At 47.5% G+C, this 18,597-nt stretch overlaps 1 protein-coding gene across 1 annotated transcript in view; it reads left to right on the top strand.

Annotated features, from left to right (window-relative positions):
* The window catches only part of CNTNAP4 (contactin associated protein like 4), a 1,044,358-nt gene that overhangs the window by 603,812 nt on the left and 421,949 nt on the right, over positions 1 to 18,597 (top strand). The window contains exon 11 of the mRNA XM_029616960.1: positions 15,639 to 15,745. Within this exon, the coding sequence (XP_029472820.1) occupies positions 15,639 to 15,745 (107 nt within the window). The remainder of the gene's footprint in view (positions 1 to 15,638; positions 15,746 to 18,597) is intronic.

Here is an 18,597-nt window from a genome sequence, read left to right as displayed (position 1 = left end):
TTTCAGAACCAGCAGTTATTGGGCAGGAAGGCTCTGACTTTCCTCCTATCTGTGAATAGTGGAACCCTCGAGAATAGTAAATCTTCTTTCCAGAGGGATGGGAGTAAGGGTTTGAGGCTTCCTATTTTGGGATAAGGGGTTGGAGGCAGCTAAAAGTGGAGCTATCACTTAGTATATTGCAAGAGAGGCATGAATTTATAGAGATGTGTAAAGGTTATCTAACTATAATTTCCTGTATGACTTAACACGTTAAGTTAACTGTAATCATATCTCCATCCACCAAATGGCAGAGGGATGTGTTAATTCAAAGGAACATGCTTGTTTATTTTAAATAAAGGTTTTGTTTAGAGAAGATTATGGATTAAATGTTCCATCAGCAATTTATTGTAACAATCACTATGACAATTGCATTTAACACATTTTTTTTATAAGAGGAATACTTATACTACTTAAATACCAGAAACTTATTTTTTGGAATCTTTTAGATAAAATATGCTAAGAAAAGAGCAATATTTTCTTTTCATAATAAATTCATTTTTTATAATAAATACATTTTTAGCTTGCGCTGTTAGCAGGAATTATTCAGTTCTGTTGTTTTTCAGGAGTTTTATCAAAACTTTCATCTTCTGGTACAAGTGCTTATATCTTTTGGCCTCTGGTTCTCAATTTTCTTCTGTGTAAATCTTCTTTAGAAATCTTCCATAGCAGTGGGGTTCCATGTGTCTGAGGCTGAAGTTCAAATCAGCATCTCTTCTGCATCATTTTGTCTCTGTCTGCATGCATCTTCTCTGAATATAATCTGGCCTTATCCGTCGGTTTGTGTATGTGAATCTTCTACAGATCTCTGTCTGTCTTCATTCTATTCTTATAATATTCTGCAAGGATTGCAGAGATGTAGGCCATGTGTTGTGTAGTGACCCATTCACAGAGCAGGAAAAGGGTGATCTCAGCTTTCTCAGGTTCTTCAGATGGAGGAGAGGTAGAACTAGGTTTGACTAACGTACGTACATTGGTCATGTGCTCCCTTGTATGTGAGGTGGTCATTTTCTGGCTGACTCATTTTCAGATATTTTCAGATGATTGCATCAGAATTTATCAGTACTTGACCCTATGTTTTAGGCTATTGTCAGGAACGATGCATGGAACAGCGAAAAAAAATTTGGTCTAGCCTGGTAACCACCTAGGCTTTTTTTTTGTATAGATAAATAACTTATTTTGTTTACCTGTCGATGGTTTATTTGTTTATGAGCATGACACCGTTCTCAGAGACTATTCTTTCAGTTTTCAGACTATTTCTGGAGTTGGGGGGAGGAGGTTACAGCATTACAACATTCTTAATTTCTTCAGCCATTTCTTCACATTCAGAGTTTGCAGCATTCCTACATCCATATAATTAATAATTCAGCACAAAATGCATCACTCATACATTAAGATAGCTGGCTGTTACTTGTGTGGGAGGGTGTTGTCACTCATTAGCTCAGGGACAAACTTAGGGCTTCATTTACCAATCATTTTTCCTATAGAGACAGAATGGGAGAAAAGCTTTAGTAAATCCAGGCCCTTAGATTTTAAGCCCTCTGGGGCATGGAAATCTCTACTGTACCTGAATTGCAGATTATCTTGAGCTTGGGTTTGGAAAGTCGAGTAATTAAATCTAATTTCCATTTTAGGATAATTGTGCATTTCACCATGCTAACCTACTTCACTGAATCTCAAGAAATGCTTATTTTACAAATATGTTGCATCATCCCAACATTCTGCTGAAATACAGTAAAAATGTTTGCTTCCTCATGGGTAATTAGGTTTTAGACTTTTAGTGTTATTAATGCATATCATCACTTTACTTATGGAATGGTACATTGCATCATTTGCATGTAAACATTTTTGCTTGTTGTTAGCACCCAGTTGTTTCCTTCATACCATTTAAAGCTTCTTGCTAAATCAGAAGCTGCTCCAACTAGAGTGTTGGAGGAGTGGACCCTTGGGCCGAGGAGGAGTTGATGCTGCCTGAGGGGGAGAACCCCCTCAGGCCCCCACCATTGGTAGGTGAGACTGGATGGGAAGCTGAGGCCAGCTGAAGCTTTGCCAATACCAGCCCGCGTTCCCCACAGGTTGAGCCCTTGGGTACTGGGGCTGGCTGATCTTAGGTGGGCCTCTGCATGGATGATGCCATGGGAAGGTGGTTAGGTGGAAACTCGTGTCAGGTCCGAGCAGGAGGTAGCGATACTCGTAGTCAGGTTCAAGCCGAAGGTCAGAAGTTGGGCTTCTGTCCAAGGAAGAAGCAAGCAGGAAGGCAGGAAAAGGTGCTGGAAAACAGGAATGCTGGAGAAAGGAACATAGCTCAGGTAGAGCGAAGAGAGCTGTTACCAAGGCAAGCTTTGACTGTCAGAGCTTGTCTTATATACAGAAAGGAGGGAAACATCATTAGGAGGGGCTGCAGGAGGTTTCCCTGCCATGGGCCCTTTAAAGCTGAGAGAGTGCCGCACATTCGCACCTAGGGGGACGCCCGGGCAGGAAGGACAGAGATGGCAGCATCAGCAGCACGGCATCGTGCGGGAGAGAGCTCGGCTTAGGGGACACGGCTACATCGGCAGGAGCACTGGGACCCAGTAGGGCATCGTGACTATGGTAGCAGCTTCATGACACGACCAGGGAGCCAGGGCCCGCTTGAGTGAGCCGACATCAGAGGGTGAGTGAAGCTGACTGTGGCCCTCTGTGGACAGCAAGAATAACAGTACCCCCTTCCCTAAGTTGTCCTCCTTGGGGTCTTGGCTTCTGTGGGTGCATAGCATGGAATTGCCTGATCAATCTCTTATTGAAGATATTAGATGCTGTCTCCCAAGATTTTTCCTCAGGCCCATATCCCTCCCAGGAAAAGAGGTACTCTCATCTACATCCTCGCTTACAGATATCTTTAAGAAATCACATACATGATATGTGGTATCACTCTCGGTGGCAAGTTGAGGTGGAGTTGGTACCCTTTGGGAGTGCCAGGAAAGGATCAGAGGCTTGAGTAGAGACACATGGAATATGTTATGGATTCCCAGCAATGGGGGACGGCACAATTCATACATTACCGGTCTTATTTGTCTGATGATGGAGAATGGGCCGATGTACCGAGGTGCCAGGTGCTGGGAAGGAAGTCTGAGCTGGATGTGGTGGTTGCTGAACTACACCTTGTCACCAGGCTTGAATTGGGGTACAGACCTCTGATGGGCATCCATGGATTTTTTAGCCCATTCAGCCACTTTCTGTAAGAGTGCAGTGGTACAGCCAGATGTTCATCCGCTGTCGCCAGGGTAGCTGGAGATGGAACTGACAGAGGTATGGGCAATGGGGGTAAGGGTTGCCTCCCATAGACGATAAGGAATGGGGTTGAACTGGTGGAAGCGCTAACGAGGGAGTTGTGGGAAAATTCTGCCCTTGGTAGGAGCAGGGATCAATTGTTCTATTTATCATTAACGTAGGCACGAATGAAGGTCTTTAGTGACCAGTTCGTTCTTTCAGCTTGCCCATTGGCTTGTGGGTAGTAGGCAGTGGTCAGATCCAACGTTATGTTGAATTTCTTGCAAAGCGACCGCCAATATCGGGCAGTGAATTGCGGTCCTCTATCAGAGATGACATGTTTGGGAAGACCATGGAGGCGGAATACATGTAAAGTGAATACTTGGCTAATTCTGGAGCTGAGGGAAACCTGGGTAGTGGCATGAAGTGAGCCATCTTGGAGAATCTCTCAATGATTACCCAGATTATGGTGTTGCCATTGGAATTGGGAAGGTCCACCATGAAGTTGGTGGACAGATGAGTCCAGGGCTCCCTGGGGGCCAGCAGTGGCTGTAAAAGCCCCTTGGGGCATCCCACCAACGGCTTTTGTTGCATGCAGGTAGGACAGGAATCCACATATGCATAGACATCCTGTGGCATGTTGGGCCACCAGTAGTAGCACTGGAGGAGTGGCAGGGTACGGGCACAGCCAGGATGAATGGCAATCCGGGAGTCGTGTGCCCACATTAGTACTCTTTCTCCTAGCCTGTGGGGAACCACCGTCTTGCTGATGGGAATGGTCATGACTGCTGACAGATGGATGCACGCTAGATTGATAATGTGCTGGGGTTCCTCAATGGTGTCCTTGGGCTGGAAAAGCATGATAGGGCATCAGCTCAGGTGTTCTTATTGCCTGGGCGGTAATTCAACTTGAAGTTAAACGGGCAAAAAAGAGGGACCAACAAGCTTGCCGAGCATTGAGACATTGGGCGTGTGTTGCGTTCATGCCTCTTCTCGCCCCTCGCTCCACCCTCTCTTCCTTGGGAGCGTCTCCCTTCGGCTCTGACGGACAGATGCAGCCACGGCTTCTCCCTGCCTCTTGGTCCCGGTGTCCCCGGGTTGGCTTGACGCTACGGTTCCGCCATGTTTCTGATGATGTAAGGGCGCGCGCGCGCGTGCTCCAGACTTGTACCAGCAAGGGCGCGAACCTCGGAGGCGTCCCCCCGTAGTGACGTCATCCATTTTCACTTTAAAAGGTCTTTGTTTGCTATCCTCTAATGAGTTAGCAAGGAACTCCCTTTGGACTTGCTTCAGCAGTCCACGCTACTTGCAACAAGGAACTTCATTTGGACTTGCTTCAGCAGTCCATGCTACCTGTAACAATGATCTGAGTTAGCCAGGGGAATTCTTCTCTACTGCTTGGCCTTTTCAAACTTACCAGGAGTACCAGCTCCATGGAGGCTCCACTCTCTCTTCTTGATTTCAGATTGCCAAGACGGGATCCAGTACTCGCTCCTCGAGGGCCTAAGTCCCTGAAGACTCCTCATTGCCTGGAAGCGATCTCAGACATGAATACAGTGAGTTCTATTGTAAATAGGAATTGGTATTCGCTCCACGAGGGCCTACATTCCTATAGCTCTGAAGACTCCCTTCTGTACAAGACGTTATCGTAGGTACAGAGATCGTGAGTGATATTGGCAAGATTGCAGATAGGAACCGGTACTCGCTCCACGAGGGCCAATGTTCCTAGAATCCTTTACAGACTCTCTTCTACTCTAGAAGCCAATTAATATACAGCTATTGTGAGTTCTTATTACAGACTGTCTATAGGAACCAGTGCTCACCTATGGCTCCTGTTCCTGAATGTACTGAAGACTCTCTGTGGCATAGAGACCATTGCAGATATCTACGATTGTGAGTGTATCATCTTGTATCCAGTATACCCTGTCTACTCACTACTTCTAGTCTCTCTCTACAGCTCAGCAACCCAGAGATTATATTCCAGTATCAAAAGGACTTCAGCCCTGCCGGACACATTGACTCACTACTGCCACCACTGGTGGTTCAGCTTCCAGCCTAAAAAAGAACTATTTGTGTTTATTTCATATTCCAGCCTAGCCGGTAGTTCCTCTCAGGATCTCCTCATGGGGGCGCTGTCATCTGCCATCGGCCCAGGGATTCACCATTTCCTCTAAGTGGTCATTCCTTACACTACTGTCACTCTGTGGGAACCAACCACTACAGACCACTAACACTGCTTACGGAAGTATTATTTAGATAGCTAACTCCTCTTTCTTTGGGACTTGCTGGCAGCCTATATATATAACAGTTTGCTACAGGAAGTGGCTGCAGCCCCACTGATGTCCAGTCTCTGCCTGCTTCCTGGATCAGCCCTATTTAAGGGCCTCGCTCCATTCCTCCAGTATCTTTGCATCTATCCAGATGCTCCTGAAGACTTCTCTTCAGCCTGATGCCTGTTCCATTTCCTAATGTCTGTGACTCTTTAGCCTGATGCCTGTTCCATGTCCTGATGTCCGTGACTCTTCAGCGTGATGCCCGTTCCATGTCTCCGAATCCTGATGTCCGTTCCATGTCCTGATGTCCGTGACTCTGAATCCTGATGTCCATTCCATGTCCTGAAGTCCGTGACTCTGAACTCTGTTCCATGTCCTGATGTCTATGCCCTGTGAGTCCACTCCGAGATGTCCGTGAGTCTATTCCGAGATATCTGTGAGTCCATTCCAGAGAGGCGTCCGTGACTCCCTTCCAGAGAGACACCTGTGACTCCATTCCAGAGAGACGTCCGTGACATCTCTCCAGTCCTGTCCAGCTCTTCCTTGATGTTTCAAGTCTTCTTGTTGTCCCAAGTTCCATCATATATCTGGTCCTAATGCTCCAGGTTCTGTAGGACCCGTGCCTAAGGAGATTCCCTGTTTTTAGTCCGAGATTCTAAGCTCCAAGGTTTTATCTTGTCTTCCCAAGTCCTGACTCTGGAGGATCTGAGGGGTCGCTGCAACCCTGAGCTAAGAGACTTCCTGAGCCTGTCCCAATCCCCTTGTGGTCCGTGACCAGCCATCCCACTGTGTAGGGTGTGAAGGGGACAGTGTGGTCTGCAACCAGCCCCACGTGCTGTGTAGGGCGCCTGAAGGTCTTGCTCATCCCTCCTTGGTTCCTGTCTTCATCTCCACGTCTCCAACCAAGTCTCCACGTCTATGTCAAAGTCTCCACGTCCATGTCCAAGTCTCTGTCCAAGTCTCCACATCTATGTCCAAGTCTCCACGTCCAGTCTTCCAAGCTCCTTCCAGCTCTGTTCCTATGCCCATTCCTGCACACACACCTCACCATGGATGTGACTCGTGTCCTGACCTGAGCCGCCATGAGGCCCAAGGGCTCCGCTCTCCTATGAACCAAGTGATGCATGCCATGCCCAAACCATTGGCTCCCAAAGGCTGTGCACGCAACATCTCCAGGATGAATGGATGATTTGGATCTGGGTGTCGCAGGCTGGGTGCTTTAAGAAAGACCTCCTTTAAGGTGTTGAAGTCTAATACCACTGCGGGACTCCAATTCCGGGTGTTGTCCTTTTTCACATAAGCACAGTAAGAGGGGCTGCAAGTGAAGAGTAATTTGCAATGAAGTGGTGATAATAATTTGCAAACCTTAGAAATCTTTGGAGGGCTCGGAGGTCTGATGGCTGGGGCCAATCACAGATGATTTGGAGCTTGCTCGGGTCCATGTGAAGCTATGTTTGGAGACGATATATCCCAAGAAGGGAAGGCTCTCTTTGGTCGAATAAGCATTTATCCAATTTAGTGTCAGCTGGTTCTCTCTCAGGCATTGGAGCACCTGACAGATGGTGAGTAGGTAAATCAAAGATAAGAATATTGTCCAGGATGTCGTCCTTGGAGTATAGAAGATTAGGGATGTGAATCGTGTCCTCGATCGTCTTAACGATCGATTTCGGCTGGGAGGGGGAGGGAATCGTATTGTTGCCGTTTGGGGGGGTAAAATATCGTGAAAAATCGTTAAAAATCGTTAAAAATCGAAAAATATCGAAAAATCGAAAAACCGGCACATTAAAACCCCCTAAAACCCACCCCCGACCCTTTAAATTAAATCCCCCACCAAATAACTTAAATAACCTGCGGGTCCAGCGGCGGTCTGGAACGGCAGCGGTCCGGAACGGGCTCCTGCTCTGAATCTTGTCGTCTTCAGCCGGCGCCATTTTCCAAAATGGCGCCGAAAATGGCGGCGGCCATAGACGAAAAAGATTGGACGGCAGGAGGTCCTTCCGGACCCCCGCTGGACTTTTGGCAAGTCTCGTGGGGGTCAGGAGGCCCCCCACAAGCTGGCCAAAAGTTCCTGGAGGTCCAGCGGGGGTCAGGGAGCGATTTCCCGCCGCGAATCGTTTTCGTACGGAAAATGGCGCCGGCCATACGCGTATGGCCGGCGCCATTTTCCGTATGGAAAATGGCGCCGGCAGGAGATCGACTGCAGGAGGTCGTTCAGCGAGGCGCCGGAACCCTCGCTGAACGACCTCCTGCAGTCGATCTCCTGCCGGCGCCATTTTCCGTACGAAAACGATTTGCGGCGGGAAATCGCTCCCTGACCCCCGCTGGACCTCCAGGAACTTTTGGCCAGCTTGTGGGGGGCCTCCTGACCCCCACGAGACTTGCCAAAAGTCCAGCGGGGGTCCGGAAGGACCTCCTGCCATCCAATCTTTTTCGTCTATGGCCGCCGCCATTTTCGGCGCCATTTTGGAAAATGGTGCCGGCTGAAGACGACAAGATTCAGAGCAGGAGCCCGTTCCGGACCGCTGCCGTTCCGGACCGCCGCTGGACCCGCAGGTTATTTAAGTTATTTGGGGGGGGGTTCGGGAGGGTGGGGGATTTAATTTAAAGGGTCGGGGGTGGGTTTTAGGGGGTTTTAGTGTGCCGGCTCACGATTCTAACGATTTATAACGATAAATCGTTAGAATCTGTATTGTATTGTGTTCCATAACGGTTTAAGACGATATTAAAATTATCGGACGATAATTTTAATCGTCCTAAAACGATTCACATCCCTATAGAAGATCACGGAAGATCTTGTTCATCATCCGCTGGAAAACTGCCAGGGCATTGCATAAGCCAAAGGTCATTACGGGATACTCGTAATGCCTGTCCCTGTTGTTAAGGGCGGTTTTCCATATGTCATCTGGGCGGATTCGGACTAAGTTGTATGCCCCTCGGAGATCAAGCTTTGTGAAGGCGGCAGCTCCTTGAAGGCAGTCAAACAGCTCATTGATCAATGGTAGAGGGTATTTGTCCATCCGGGTGATCGCGTTGAGCCCCCTATAGTCTTCACAGGGGCATGGACTTCCATCCTTTTTGGTGATGAAAAAGAATCCCGCTCCTGCTGGAGAGGTAGATGACCAAATGAAACCTTTGACTAGGTTCTCCTGATATGAGAGCCAGTCATGGCTCTCATATCAGGCAAGGAGAGGCAAGGAGAGAGATACATTCTATCCCAAGGGCGAGTGGTGCCAGGAAGGATGTGTATGGAGCAATCAAAACTCCAATGTGGTAGGAGGACATTAATGTAATTCTTGGAGAAGACGTCGGTGAAGTCCACATAGGGCAGCAGAATTTCCAGCGTCAAGACTGCCAGTGAAAGCTGTGGAGGTGGTTTCACCTGTTTCATGCAGGAACTGTTAGCTTCGTGGACCCTTGGGCCGATCGGAACCAGGAGATGGAATACCTTAGAGAGGTAGGGGCACCGGTTCCAAACGGGAGGCGGCGAAAGCAGGCTCGCGGACTACCGGGAGAAAGACACGAAGGGCCCTATGCGACCAAGGACCAGGAGATGAAGCTGACCCGGTGGGAGAGGTGCTTCGCCCTGGAAGCCGGTACTCCCCCGAGAGGAGCTCGTAGGAGTCCGGCCGCTGGGACTTAGGCGGTTCACCCTGGAAGCCGGTGTCCCCCCGGGAGGAGCCCGTAGGAACCCGGCCGCTGGGACTTAGGAGATCCCTATCGATGGAGTAGTAGCTCACCAAGCCCGGGTCAGGTGTCGGAGAATCGCTGTCAGCCGGTCCGCGTCTAGAGCCAGAGAAGTCGTTGTCAGCCAGTCCAAGTCGAGATCCAGAGAAGTATCGTAAGCCAAGCCGAGTCGAGAGCCAGAAGACACCGAAGCCGAACCAGGGTCAGAAGCCAAGAAGAACCACAAGCCAATCCGAAGTCGAAAACCAGAAGATCAAAGTGACGAGCAGGAACACAGCAACTGGGAGCAGGACGAACCTGGGAACCTCGTTGCAAGGCAATGGCTTGGCTGTACTGCAGGGTTTTTATACCCTGCAGCGTCTGACGTCACCCGGGAGCTTCCCCTGCCAATTTCCTGTGCTGGCCCTTTAAAGCCAGCTGAGAGACGCGCGCGTGCGTCTAGGGGGCGGGGCCAGCCGCCGAGGGACGCCGACGGATCGGGAGAGGCCGGGACGCGATGCCAGAGGGCCCTGCAGGCCCGAGTGAGGTCGGGACAGGCCGGGGGCGCAGCGCCCGCGGTCCCTGCAGGCCTGGGAGGCCGGAGCCAGCGACGCTACCGCCGCGGGGTGAGTGTCGGTCCCGGGGGCGCCCCGGGATCGCAACAGGAACAATGACAACACCGGCTCCATTCAGAGAGTTGAAGCTTCTCCCAATTGAATTGTGGGGAGTGGTACTATAACCAAGTTATGCTAGGATCACAGGGTGCATGGACTTGTTGAGGATGAAAAATGCGATCCTTTCTTCATGGAGAGCACATATTCTCACAGAAACCAGTGTAGAAATGTGGATGATCGTCTCCTTGTTCTGCACCTCTGCTGCCAGCCACAACCTCTGGACAGACCCTGTCTTCTCTGCCTTGCTGCCTGCCTCGACTCGGACCTCTCACCAGATTTCTCTTCACCAGGAGACCTCTGCCTAAGTCCTGCTGGCCCCGGCACTGAAGGCCTCAACCTGCAGGGAATGAGGGCTGGTATAGGTGAATGTCCTGTCAGGTCTCCTGGTCCTGTTCTGCCTCCCGGCTATGAATTTCGCTATGGGTCTTCCTTCGGCGGATCTCCTTCACACTCTAGCCGGCTCAAGGGTTCACATCCATAACACATACTGTTTTTTTGAACAGTATCATGATCCCTAATACTAAGAGAGAAAAAATGTTTTCCTTGGTAAGTAATCAGTAGGGATGTGAATCGTTTTTTGACGATTTAAAATATCATCCGATATATTTTAAATCGTCAAAAAATCGTTAGGGCCATGATACAATACCAATTCCCCCGATTTATCGTTAAAAAATCGTAAATCGGGGGAAGGGGGAGGGCAGGAAAACCGGCACACTAAAACCCCCTAAAACCCACCCCCGACCCTTTAAATTAAATCCCCCACCCTCCCGAAACCCCCCCAATGCTTTAAATTACCTGGGGATCCGGCGGTGGTCCAGAATGGCGGCAGTCCGGAATGGCCCCCTCAATAGAATCGTGTTGTCTTCAGCCCGCGCCATTTTTCAAAATGGCCGCCGCAAAGTGGCGGCGGCCATAGACAAAAACGATTCGACGGAGGAGGTCGTTCCGGACCCCCGCTGGACTTTTGGCAAGTCTTGTGGGGGTCAGGAGGCCCCCCAAGATGGCCAAAAGTTTCCTGGGAGTCCAGCGGGGTTCCGGGAGCGATTTCTTGCCGCGAATCGTTTTTGTACGGAAAATGGCGCCGGCAGGAGATCGAGTGCAGGAGGTCGTTCAGCAGTGGTCCGGAACCCCCGCTGAACGACCTCCTGCAGTCGATCTCCTGCCGGTGCCATTTTCCGTACGAAAACGATTTGCGGCAAGAAATCGCTCCCGGAACCCCGCTGGACTCCCAGGAAACTTTTGGCCAGCTTGGGGGGGCCTCCTGACCCCCACAAGACTTGCCAAAAATCCAGCGGGGGTCCGGAATGACCTCCTCCGTCGAATCATTTTTGTCTATGGCCGCCGCCATTTTGTGGCGGCCATTTTGAAAAATGGCGCCGGCTGAAGACAACACGATTCTATTGAGGGGACCGTTCCGGACCGCCGCCGTTCTGGACCACCGCCGGATCCCCAGGTAATTTAAAGCATTTGGGGGGGGTTCGGGAGGGTGGGGGATTTAATTTAAAGGGTCGGGGTGGGTTTTAGGGGGGTTTAGTGTGCCGGCTCACGATTTTAACGATTTTTTACGATAGTTTACACACCCAAACGGCAACAATACGATTCCCTCCCCCTCCCAGCCGAAATCGATCTTTAAGACGATCGAGGACACGATTCACATCTCTAGTAATCAGCGCTACTTGAAAAATACATATGGGTCCATATTTAGCCGCTATGCAGTTGTGCCGCTGAATATACATGGCTATCTTAAAGTTATTTGGTTATGTATAACTGGCTAACTTTAGTACAGCCCTTCAGCCCGACCAGAATTAGCTGGTTAATTTAAACTGCTAACTCCTCTCCTACCCGATATGCCTCCTGCCTGCCCCATACATATCCAGTTAAATTTTAGATGGATAACTTATAAGTCTTTCAATGCCGTGATTTAACCATTTCGATGGACAACTTTTCAGTTATTTGTCTTCTGAATATTGGCCTCGTTGTCTCTCCTTTGGTAAGATTCAAAACTAAATGCTTTTTACACATCCAATATTTAATAGATTCTAAGACATTATTGATTTGATATATACCACTCTTTAATTACTCTTACTAACACCGAAGATAGATGGTTCTAAACACAAATACTTGTATCTTTTTTATACTCTCCAGGAACTCTCTTCATCTGGAATATAGTAGGTCCCCCAGTTCTACCTCCTGCACTGAAAAACAACCCCCCTTATGTCAAGTGTACTTGTATACATATTAGAAGCCAGCAGGAGGAGTCAACAGAAAAAAAAGAACTGAGCATACTCAGTTTTTGTTGCGAGTCCCAGCCGTGCTGGTACCATGGCTGGACCTGCTCACCACGGGCTCCCCTCTGCTAGGCCTGGTCCATCCTCCCTCGCAGCTGCAGCCAACCCCCAGCGCTCACAGCATCCCACGCAGTCTCCAGGCCTCTTGGGGCCTTCAACCTCGCATTGCTCCTCACGGCAAAGCTCAGCATCCTCGTCGGCGTCGGGTCCATCCTTAGGCATGCGCGTGGATCACCTGGCCCCTTAAAAGGCCAAGCGCGGGAAACTCCTCCACAGCACGTGACGATGATGTCACCTGAGCCCTGCATAAAAGGCAGGGCTCAGTCTCCAGTTCCTTGCCTTGGCAAATGGGTCGTCTCATTCGTGAGAAGCTAGTTGTCTTCCTGCTTCCTTGATCCTGTGCTTGTTCCTGTGTTCCTGTCCTTGTTCCAGTGTTCCTGCATCTGTGTTCCTGTGGTCCTCCCTGTGTGCCAGCATCTGTTCCTGATTCCTGCTCCACTTCCCAGGTTGTACCTTCTTGGACTGATTCATGGTACTGACCTCGGCTTGCCTCTGACCACATTTGGACCACTGCCTAGAACTGACCTCTGCTTGCCATTGACCACGTTTGGACTGATATCTGGAACTGACCTCTGCTCGCCACTGACCATGCTTGGACTGATACCTGGAACTGACCCTTGATTTTGCTGACCACCCTCGGACAGATACCCTGGCTTTGACCCTTGTGCTTCACTTGGACACTCTCTCCACTTCTCCTGTGACCACCAGGTCTCCCTGCTCTGACGCTGCCCATGGCCTTCTATAAGCTAGACCAGTAGGCACTGCCTATCCTGTCCATAGGACCTTCAGCTCCTGTTCCCTTCCAGGGGTCTCCGGTACACTCTGTTCCGGTCTAGCTTAGCTGTTCTCCACTAGCCATGCACCCTTGCTCTTGGTGGGCACACCTCTCCGCTACCTCTCCGGGAGACCCTCTGAGGCCCACCTAAGCCTAGGCGGTCCGGGTACCCAAGGGCTCAACCTGCGGAACCCCCGGACTGTTATTGGTGAAGCTCCAGCTAGCCTCTGTCTCCTCATGTGCTCCGCCTCCTGGCGGCAGGCGCTATCTGGGACCTCCCTGAGGACCATACCAATCCTGCACAGGCCAAGGGTCCACCTCCAGAGCAACAGTTTGGGTCATTAATTATTAGGGATGTGAATCGTGTGATTGATCATCTTAATAATCAAATTTGGCTGGGGGGGGAGGGAAATCTGATCGTCATGGTTTTTTTTGTTAAAAAATCGTAAATCGGGGGAGGGCGGGAAAACTGGCACACCAAAACAACCCTAAAACCCACCCCGACCCTTTAAAACAAATTCTCCACCCTCCCGAACCCCCCCAAAATGTTTTAAATTACCTGGGGTCCAGTGGGGGGTCCCGGTGCGATCTCCCGCTCTCAGGCCACGGCTGCGTTAATAGAAATGGCGCCGGTGTCCCTTTGCCCTTACCATATGACGGTGCCATTTTGGTTCCTGTCACCCAACGTCATGAGTGCAGGAGATCGCTCCCGGACCCTCGCTGGACCCCCAGGGACTTTTGGACAGCTTGGGGGGCCTCCTGACCCCCACAAGACTTGCCAAAAGTCCAGCGGGGGTCCGGGAGCGACCTCCTGCACTTAGGCCATATTGCCAATATTCAAAATGGTGCCGGTGCTACCTTTGCCCTCACTATGTCATACGACCCCCCACTGGACCCCAGGTAATTTAAAACATTTTGGGGGGGTTCGTGAGGTTGGGGGATTTGTTTTAAAGGGTCGGGGTGGGTTTTAGGGTTGTTTTGGTGTGCCGGTTTTCCCGCCCTCCCCCGATTTACGGTTTTTTTTATGATAAATCAGAGGAATTGCTATTGTATCGCGGCTCTAACGATTTTTGACGATTTAAAATATATCTGACGACTGTTTTAAATCGTCAAAAAATGATTCACATCCCTATTAATTATCTTCCCTTGGTAAGAAACATACTTGCATTAAGCCAATGTTTTTTCAGGTTTCCATACATGAGAATAATGTGATAGCTCTATACTAAATCTGTTGTTCCACTTGATAAGTGACTTTTTCATGTATATATTATGTTTTTGAGTGCCACACTAAAGATTTTTTTAGCATAAGTCCCAGTGAACTGTAGTTTTCACTTAACATTATTTTCTCCCAAGTTTTTTTTTTCTCTTACCTTCTTTCTCATATAAACTAGTCTCACAGTCCTCACTAAAGAGCCACAGACTACAATTCCTTTTGATCCTGGCATGTATGAACAATTAATCCTATTCATAGGTATCACTGTTAAATTATGGCCTAGATTTTCTACTCCTGGTGCACTGAGCATTGTCCCTGCAGAATATGTAATCCCTTCCTGCTTGATGAGAAGATGCAGAGTCCAAGAATTAAGCAAGATCACTAGGCCACCAGGCTTATCTCGACATTTAAGGGGCTTTTTAAAATGTAATATTGTTATTAGATATATACTAGTCCAAGTTTGATCATTTGTAATTAGCAATTGTGATTTGACATCAGTTTCCATCACTGATCTGGATCTCAATCATGATCATGTAATAAAAAACTGATAATGAACTGGATCACACATAAACATGACAGCAGAAAAAGACTATACAGACCATCTTGTCTGCCCATCTGCAGAGCTGCTTATCCCTGCAATTGCTACATTGTGTACATTTTTCCTTTTAAGACATAAAAATAAAGGTAAATGTTTCAGAGGCAGAAAGGGAAGGGATTTCTGTTGTGAAGAAAGAGGGTAGAGAATAGAAAAGAAAATATGTCATGTTTTGAAAGGAAAAGGAAGAGAAAGTAAAAGGAACAGTTTTCTGTTTTGGATGGATTTGAGAGCTTGGGGGCAGAGAAAGATTATTTTACTTGGGGAAGGAGGGTACAAGTATTTCCTGTCCCAGAGGAATCTTACAAATGTGAAAATGATATAATTGTGTTTTAGGGATCACAAAAGATTCACAATCATCCAAAACCCATAGTAGGGCTATGCTTTGTTTCACCTGTATGATAAGAGGAGTAATTCTTGTTTACTGACACAGAATATTCCCTTTGGTTTGCATTTATTAATTGCTATAATTAATTATTGTAACTCAAATTACCTACTCCCCTTCCTATTGCATTGTTCTGTTCATATTGTACCATACTGATACCAGTCATGCCTCTGTATGAATCTTACTATTCTTTTATATTTACTTGATTGGTTCTATTTTGCTGTGAAGGAAAAATGCAGCACTCACAAAATTATATCTGAAAAGGTAATTAATAAGTTAATTGTGTACAGCTTTGTATAATGTAATTAGAGAGTAATTCTTTCATCTGCTTTAATTATTAGCACCTCCGCTGTAAAGGAGCCCTTCAAGCTACTTGAACAAATGAGCATGTTTGGGAAGGTAATTACATTTTTGCTTGTCCTTTCAGGTGCTTACCCAACTACTGTGAACATGGAGGTGAATGCTCACAATCCTGGACCACGTTCTATTGCAACTGTGCAAACACAGGCTACACGGGAGCCACATGCCACTACTGTAAGCATCAAGTACCTTACTTTCAAACAGCTTTCATTTTAATTCTAGTAATTTCACTATCAGAAGCAGCCAATTTCTAAAAAGCAAACACAAGGGGACGATAACGTTCAAAGGGGTGCACAGGTGCAAATTGACGCGTGTTTGTCTGCGCACGTCCAGGGTTGGGTCAGTTTTATAGCATGCACGCACAAATATGCGTATGTTGTAAAATAGCCTGGGTGCATGTGAAGAGTGTGCCCTATTTTGAAACTGGGAGCGCACTGACGCGCACATCTGTGTATGAGCAGCGCAAGTGTGGGAATTTTATAACCGGCATGTGTCCTCGCCATGACTAATCTCACCAGTTCTTCCACAAGTTTGCTCAGTATAGAGCAAGGTCTTACAACTCCCCCTGGTTTAATAGCCTGCACTCCTCCCCAGTTACTCCAGACCCTTTAAACCCCTAGGGGGTAGCAGAACTAAAGTTACATTGCACTGGACCTGGGCAGGCACCCAGGAGCATAAGTATTTGCACACATTTCTCTCGGCTCCATCCTAGAACACCCATGCCCCACCTAAACCAAGCCCACACCATGCACCTTTTTGAATCAGAGTGAAATATTTGCGCATTGGGACTTGTGCACACATGTAGGCAGCTTTTAAAATCCACTGGGCGCGTGTATTGTCCTACATGCTTGCAGATCTCCCGATTTTGGCACACGCTGGGCTTTTAAAATTCACCTCTAATCTAGTAGGAGTTGCATTTTTTCCTGATTGAGTTTGTATGACAAATGGGTTAGTAGAACATCTAATGTATCATAAGTACAACTGAAAAACTGAAATGATGTTTTTGTTAAGGCACCAATGTCCCCTCCCTGCCTCCTCACTGTATCCATGGGTATATTAGATTTGCTTTCATGTTTCTTAATATGATGCCTCACAATAAACTGGACATTAGGTTATGTCCCAGAAGTAATCTTCTCAAATGCATTCTTAAAAATTACTGTTTAAACAATAGGATTTCTTCTGAAAAGAAATAGAAATTCTAATCTCTCATGCAGACTTCTTTTTATTTAACCAGACACCTGCTCTAGTAATAATGCTGAAGTCCATATTCAGAAGCATTTAGCTAGATAACTCAGAAGATATTTGGTTAAATTAATATTTGGGCACATATCCAGCTAAATTCGAGAGAGATAACATTTTATCCAGTTAAAATTTGGTCCTATAAGTTACAGGTATTCTGAGGCATTACTGGGAGGAGCTTAGTTAGCCGGATAAATTATCCAGCTAAGTCTGGTCATCTCATAGACCTGTATAAAGTTATTCAGATAAACATATATTCAGTGGTTTTCAACATATAGGGACATTTAGCTGGACAAGTTTATCTGGCTAACTTGCTGAGCCGGATAGCGGCTGAATATGGACTTCAAAGTCATTATTGGTGAATACAGTCTGTAATAGGCAGAGCAGAGTAACAAAGGAGACTTTTAGAATAAGTTAGGGAAGTCCAATGTCTGGTGTGCTTTAAAAATATATGGATTAAAAAATATACTTTTGAAAATATTTTCCAAATTAATTGTAAAGATTCTGTAAGATGTACAATTTTTGTGTACTAGAACATTTTGTTAGTCAAGTAAGCTTTAACGAACTCAATTTGAAGCCAATGAACTAAAGTGTGAATGGCTTCCTACTAATTTTAGTGATGTTTGCACAATTTCCTATCAGGACTCCTATGCTGATAAGCCCAATAGCAAAACAATGTACATAGTACTATTTTTTAGAAATTGCATTTGCCTTGCATCCGAATGCCTTGCTCTTGGCAGATTGCATTCATTAACAGAAAATTCAATACATTAAGACAAACAAACAAAGCTCAACCAGGGGTAATGTAAACAGGACTACCTGGTCAATAATGGCGAACACAAAACATGAAAAGCATCTCATAAATGGGCCAATGTTTAAAGTCCTGTGCGTGTAATAGTTGGAGGTTACATGCATGGCTGGGCACTGCGCATGCTGCGCGTATTTTCTAAAGGGACTGGCCACGCACGTATCCCCTGATACATGCTGAAGTGCCGGGACTGAACAAAGGGGTGGGCTGAGGGGTGGGGTATGGGCGGGGCAGGGGCAGGCCAGGACAGCACCATTAGACGCTGTCTGGGGGAAGCATGTGCCGGGAGCTGGCGCACGGAGATTACTTCTGCTCCAGAGGAGTAGTAAGTATATAAAAAAAAAAAAAAGCTAGTTATGGATAGTTTAGGGGTTGGGGAAAAGAGGGGAAGAGGGTGGAAGGATAGGGTTAGGGAAGTTCCCTCCCAGCCTGCTCCTTAATTGGAGTGGACTGAAAGGGAACTGGGAAAGACCTACCTGCGTCGCCATGCATATTTTTAAAAAATACTCCGTTGCGAGGGGTGGGGGTGGGGGAAGCAAAGGGATTAGTTTTAAAGGGTCGGGTGGGTTTTTTGTTTATCGGCTCGGGCGCAGCCGATAAACAAAACCCACATGTGAATCGGAACCGGAATCCGAACCGATTCCGGTACCGATTCACATCTCTACTGCCGTGATGCAGCCGGCTGCACAGTTTCACCCTCCTGCCCCTTTTTTTACACAGCTCATCATTCTGCAATACATCTAGCAGAATGATAAATCTAGGGAATAGCTGGAGAAATCACCTTTCAGGGCCTTAAAAACTAGAGATGTGCATCATTTTTTTAAATTGTTTTGGGATCCCTGCGGGAATTTTTGTTTTTCCCATGGTTCGGGATTTTTTTTTTCGCGGGGGCCCCGGTTTTCAGGTTAGTGCGTTCTAACTCTTGATAGTGCGCACTAACAGGTCAAAGTTAGCGCACACTAACCAATGATACTGTTTT

The sequence above is a fragment of the Rhinatrema bivittatum genome, chromosome 1 (assembly GCF_901001135.1).
Source record: "Rhinatrema bivittatum chromosome 1, aRhiBiv1.1, whole genome shotgun sequence".
Taxonomy (NCBI): Eukaryota; Metazoa; Chordata; class Amphibia; order Gymnophiona; family Rhinatrematidae; genus Rhinatrema; species Rhinatrema bivittatum.
This window is presented reverse-complemented; position numbering and strand designations above follow the sequence as displayed.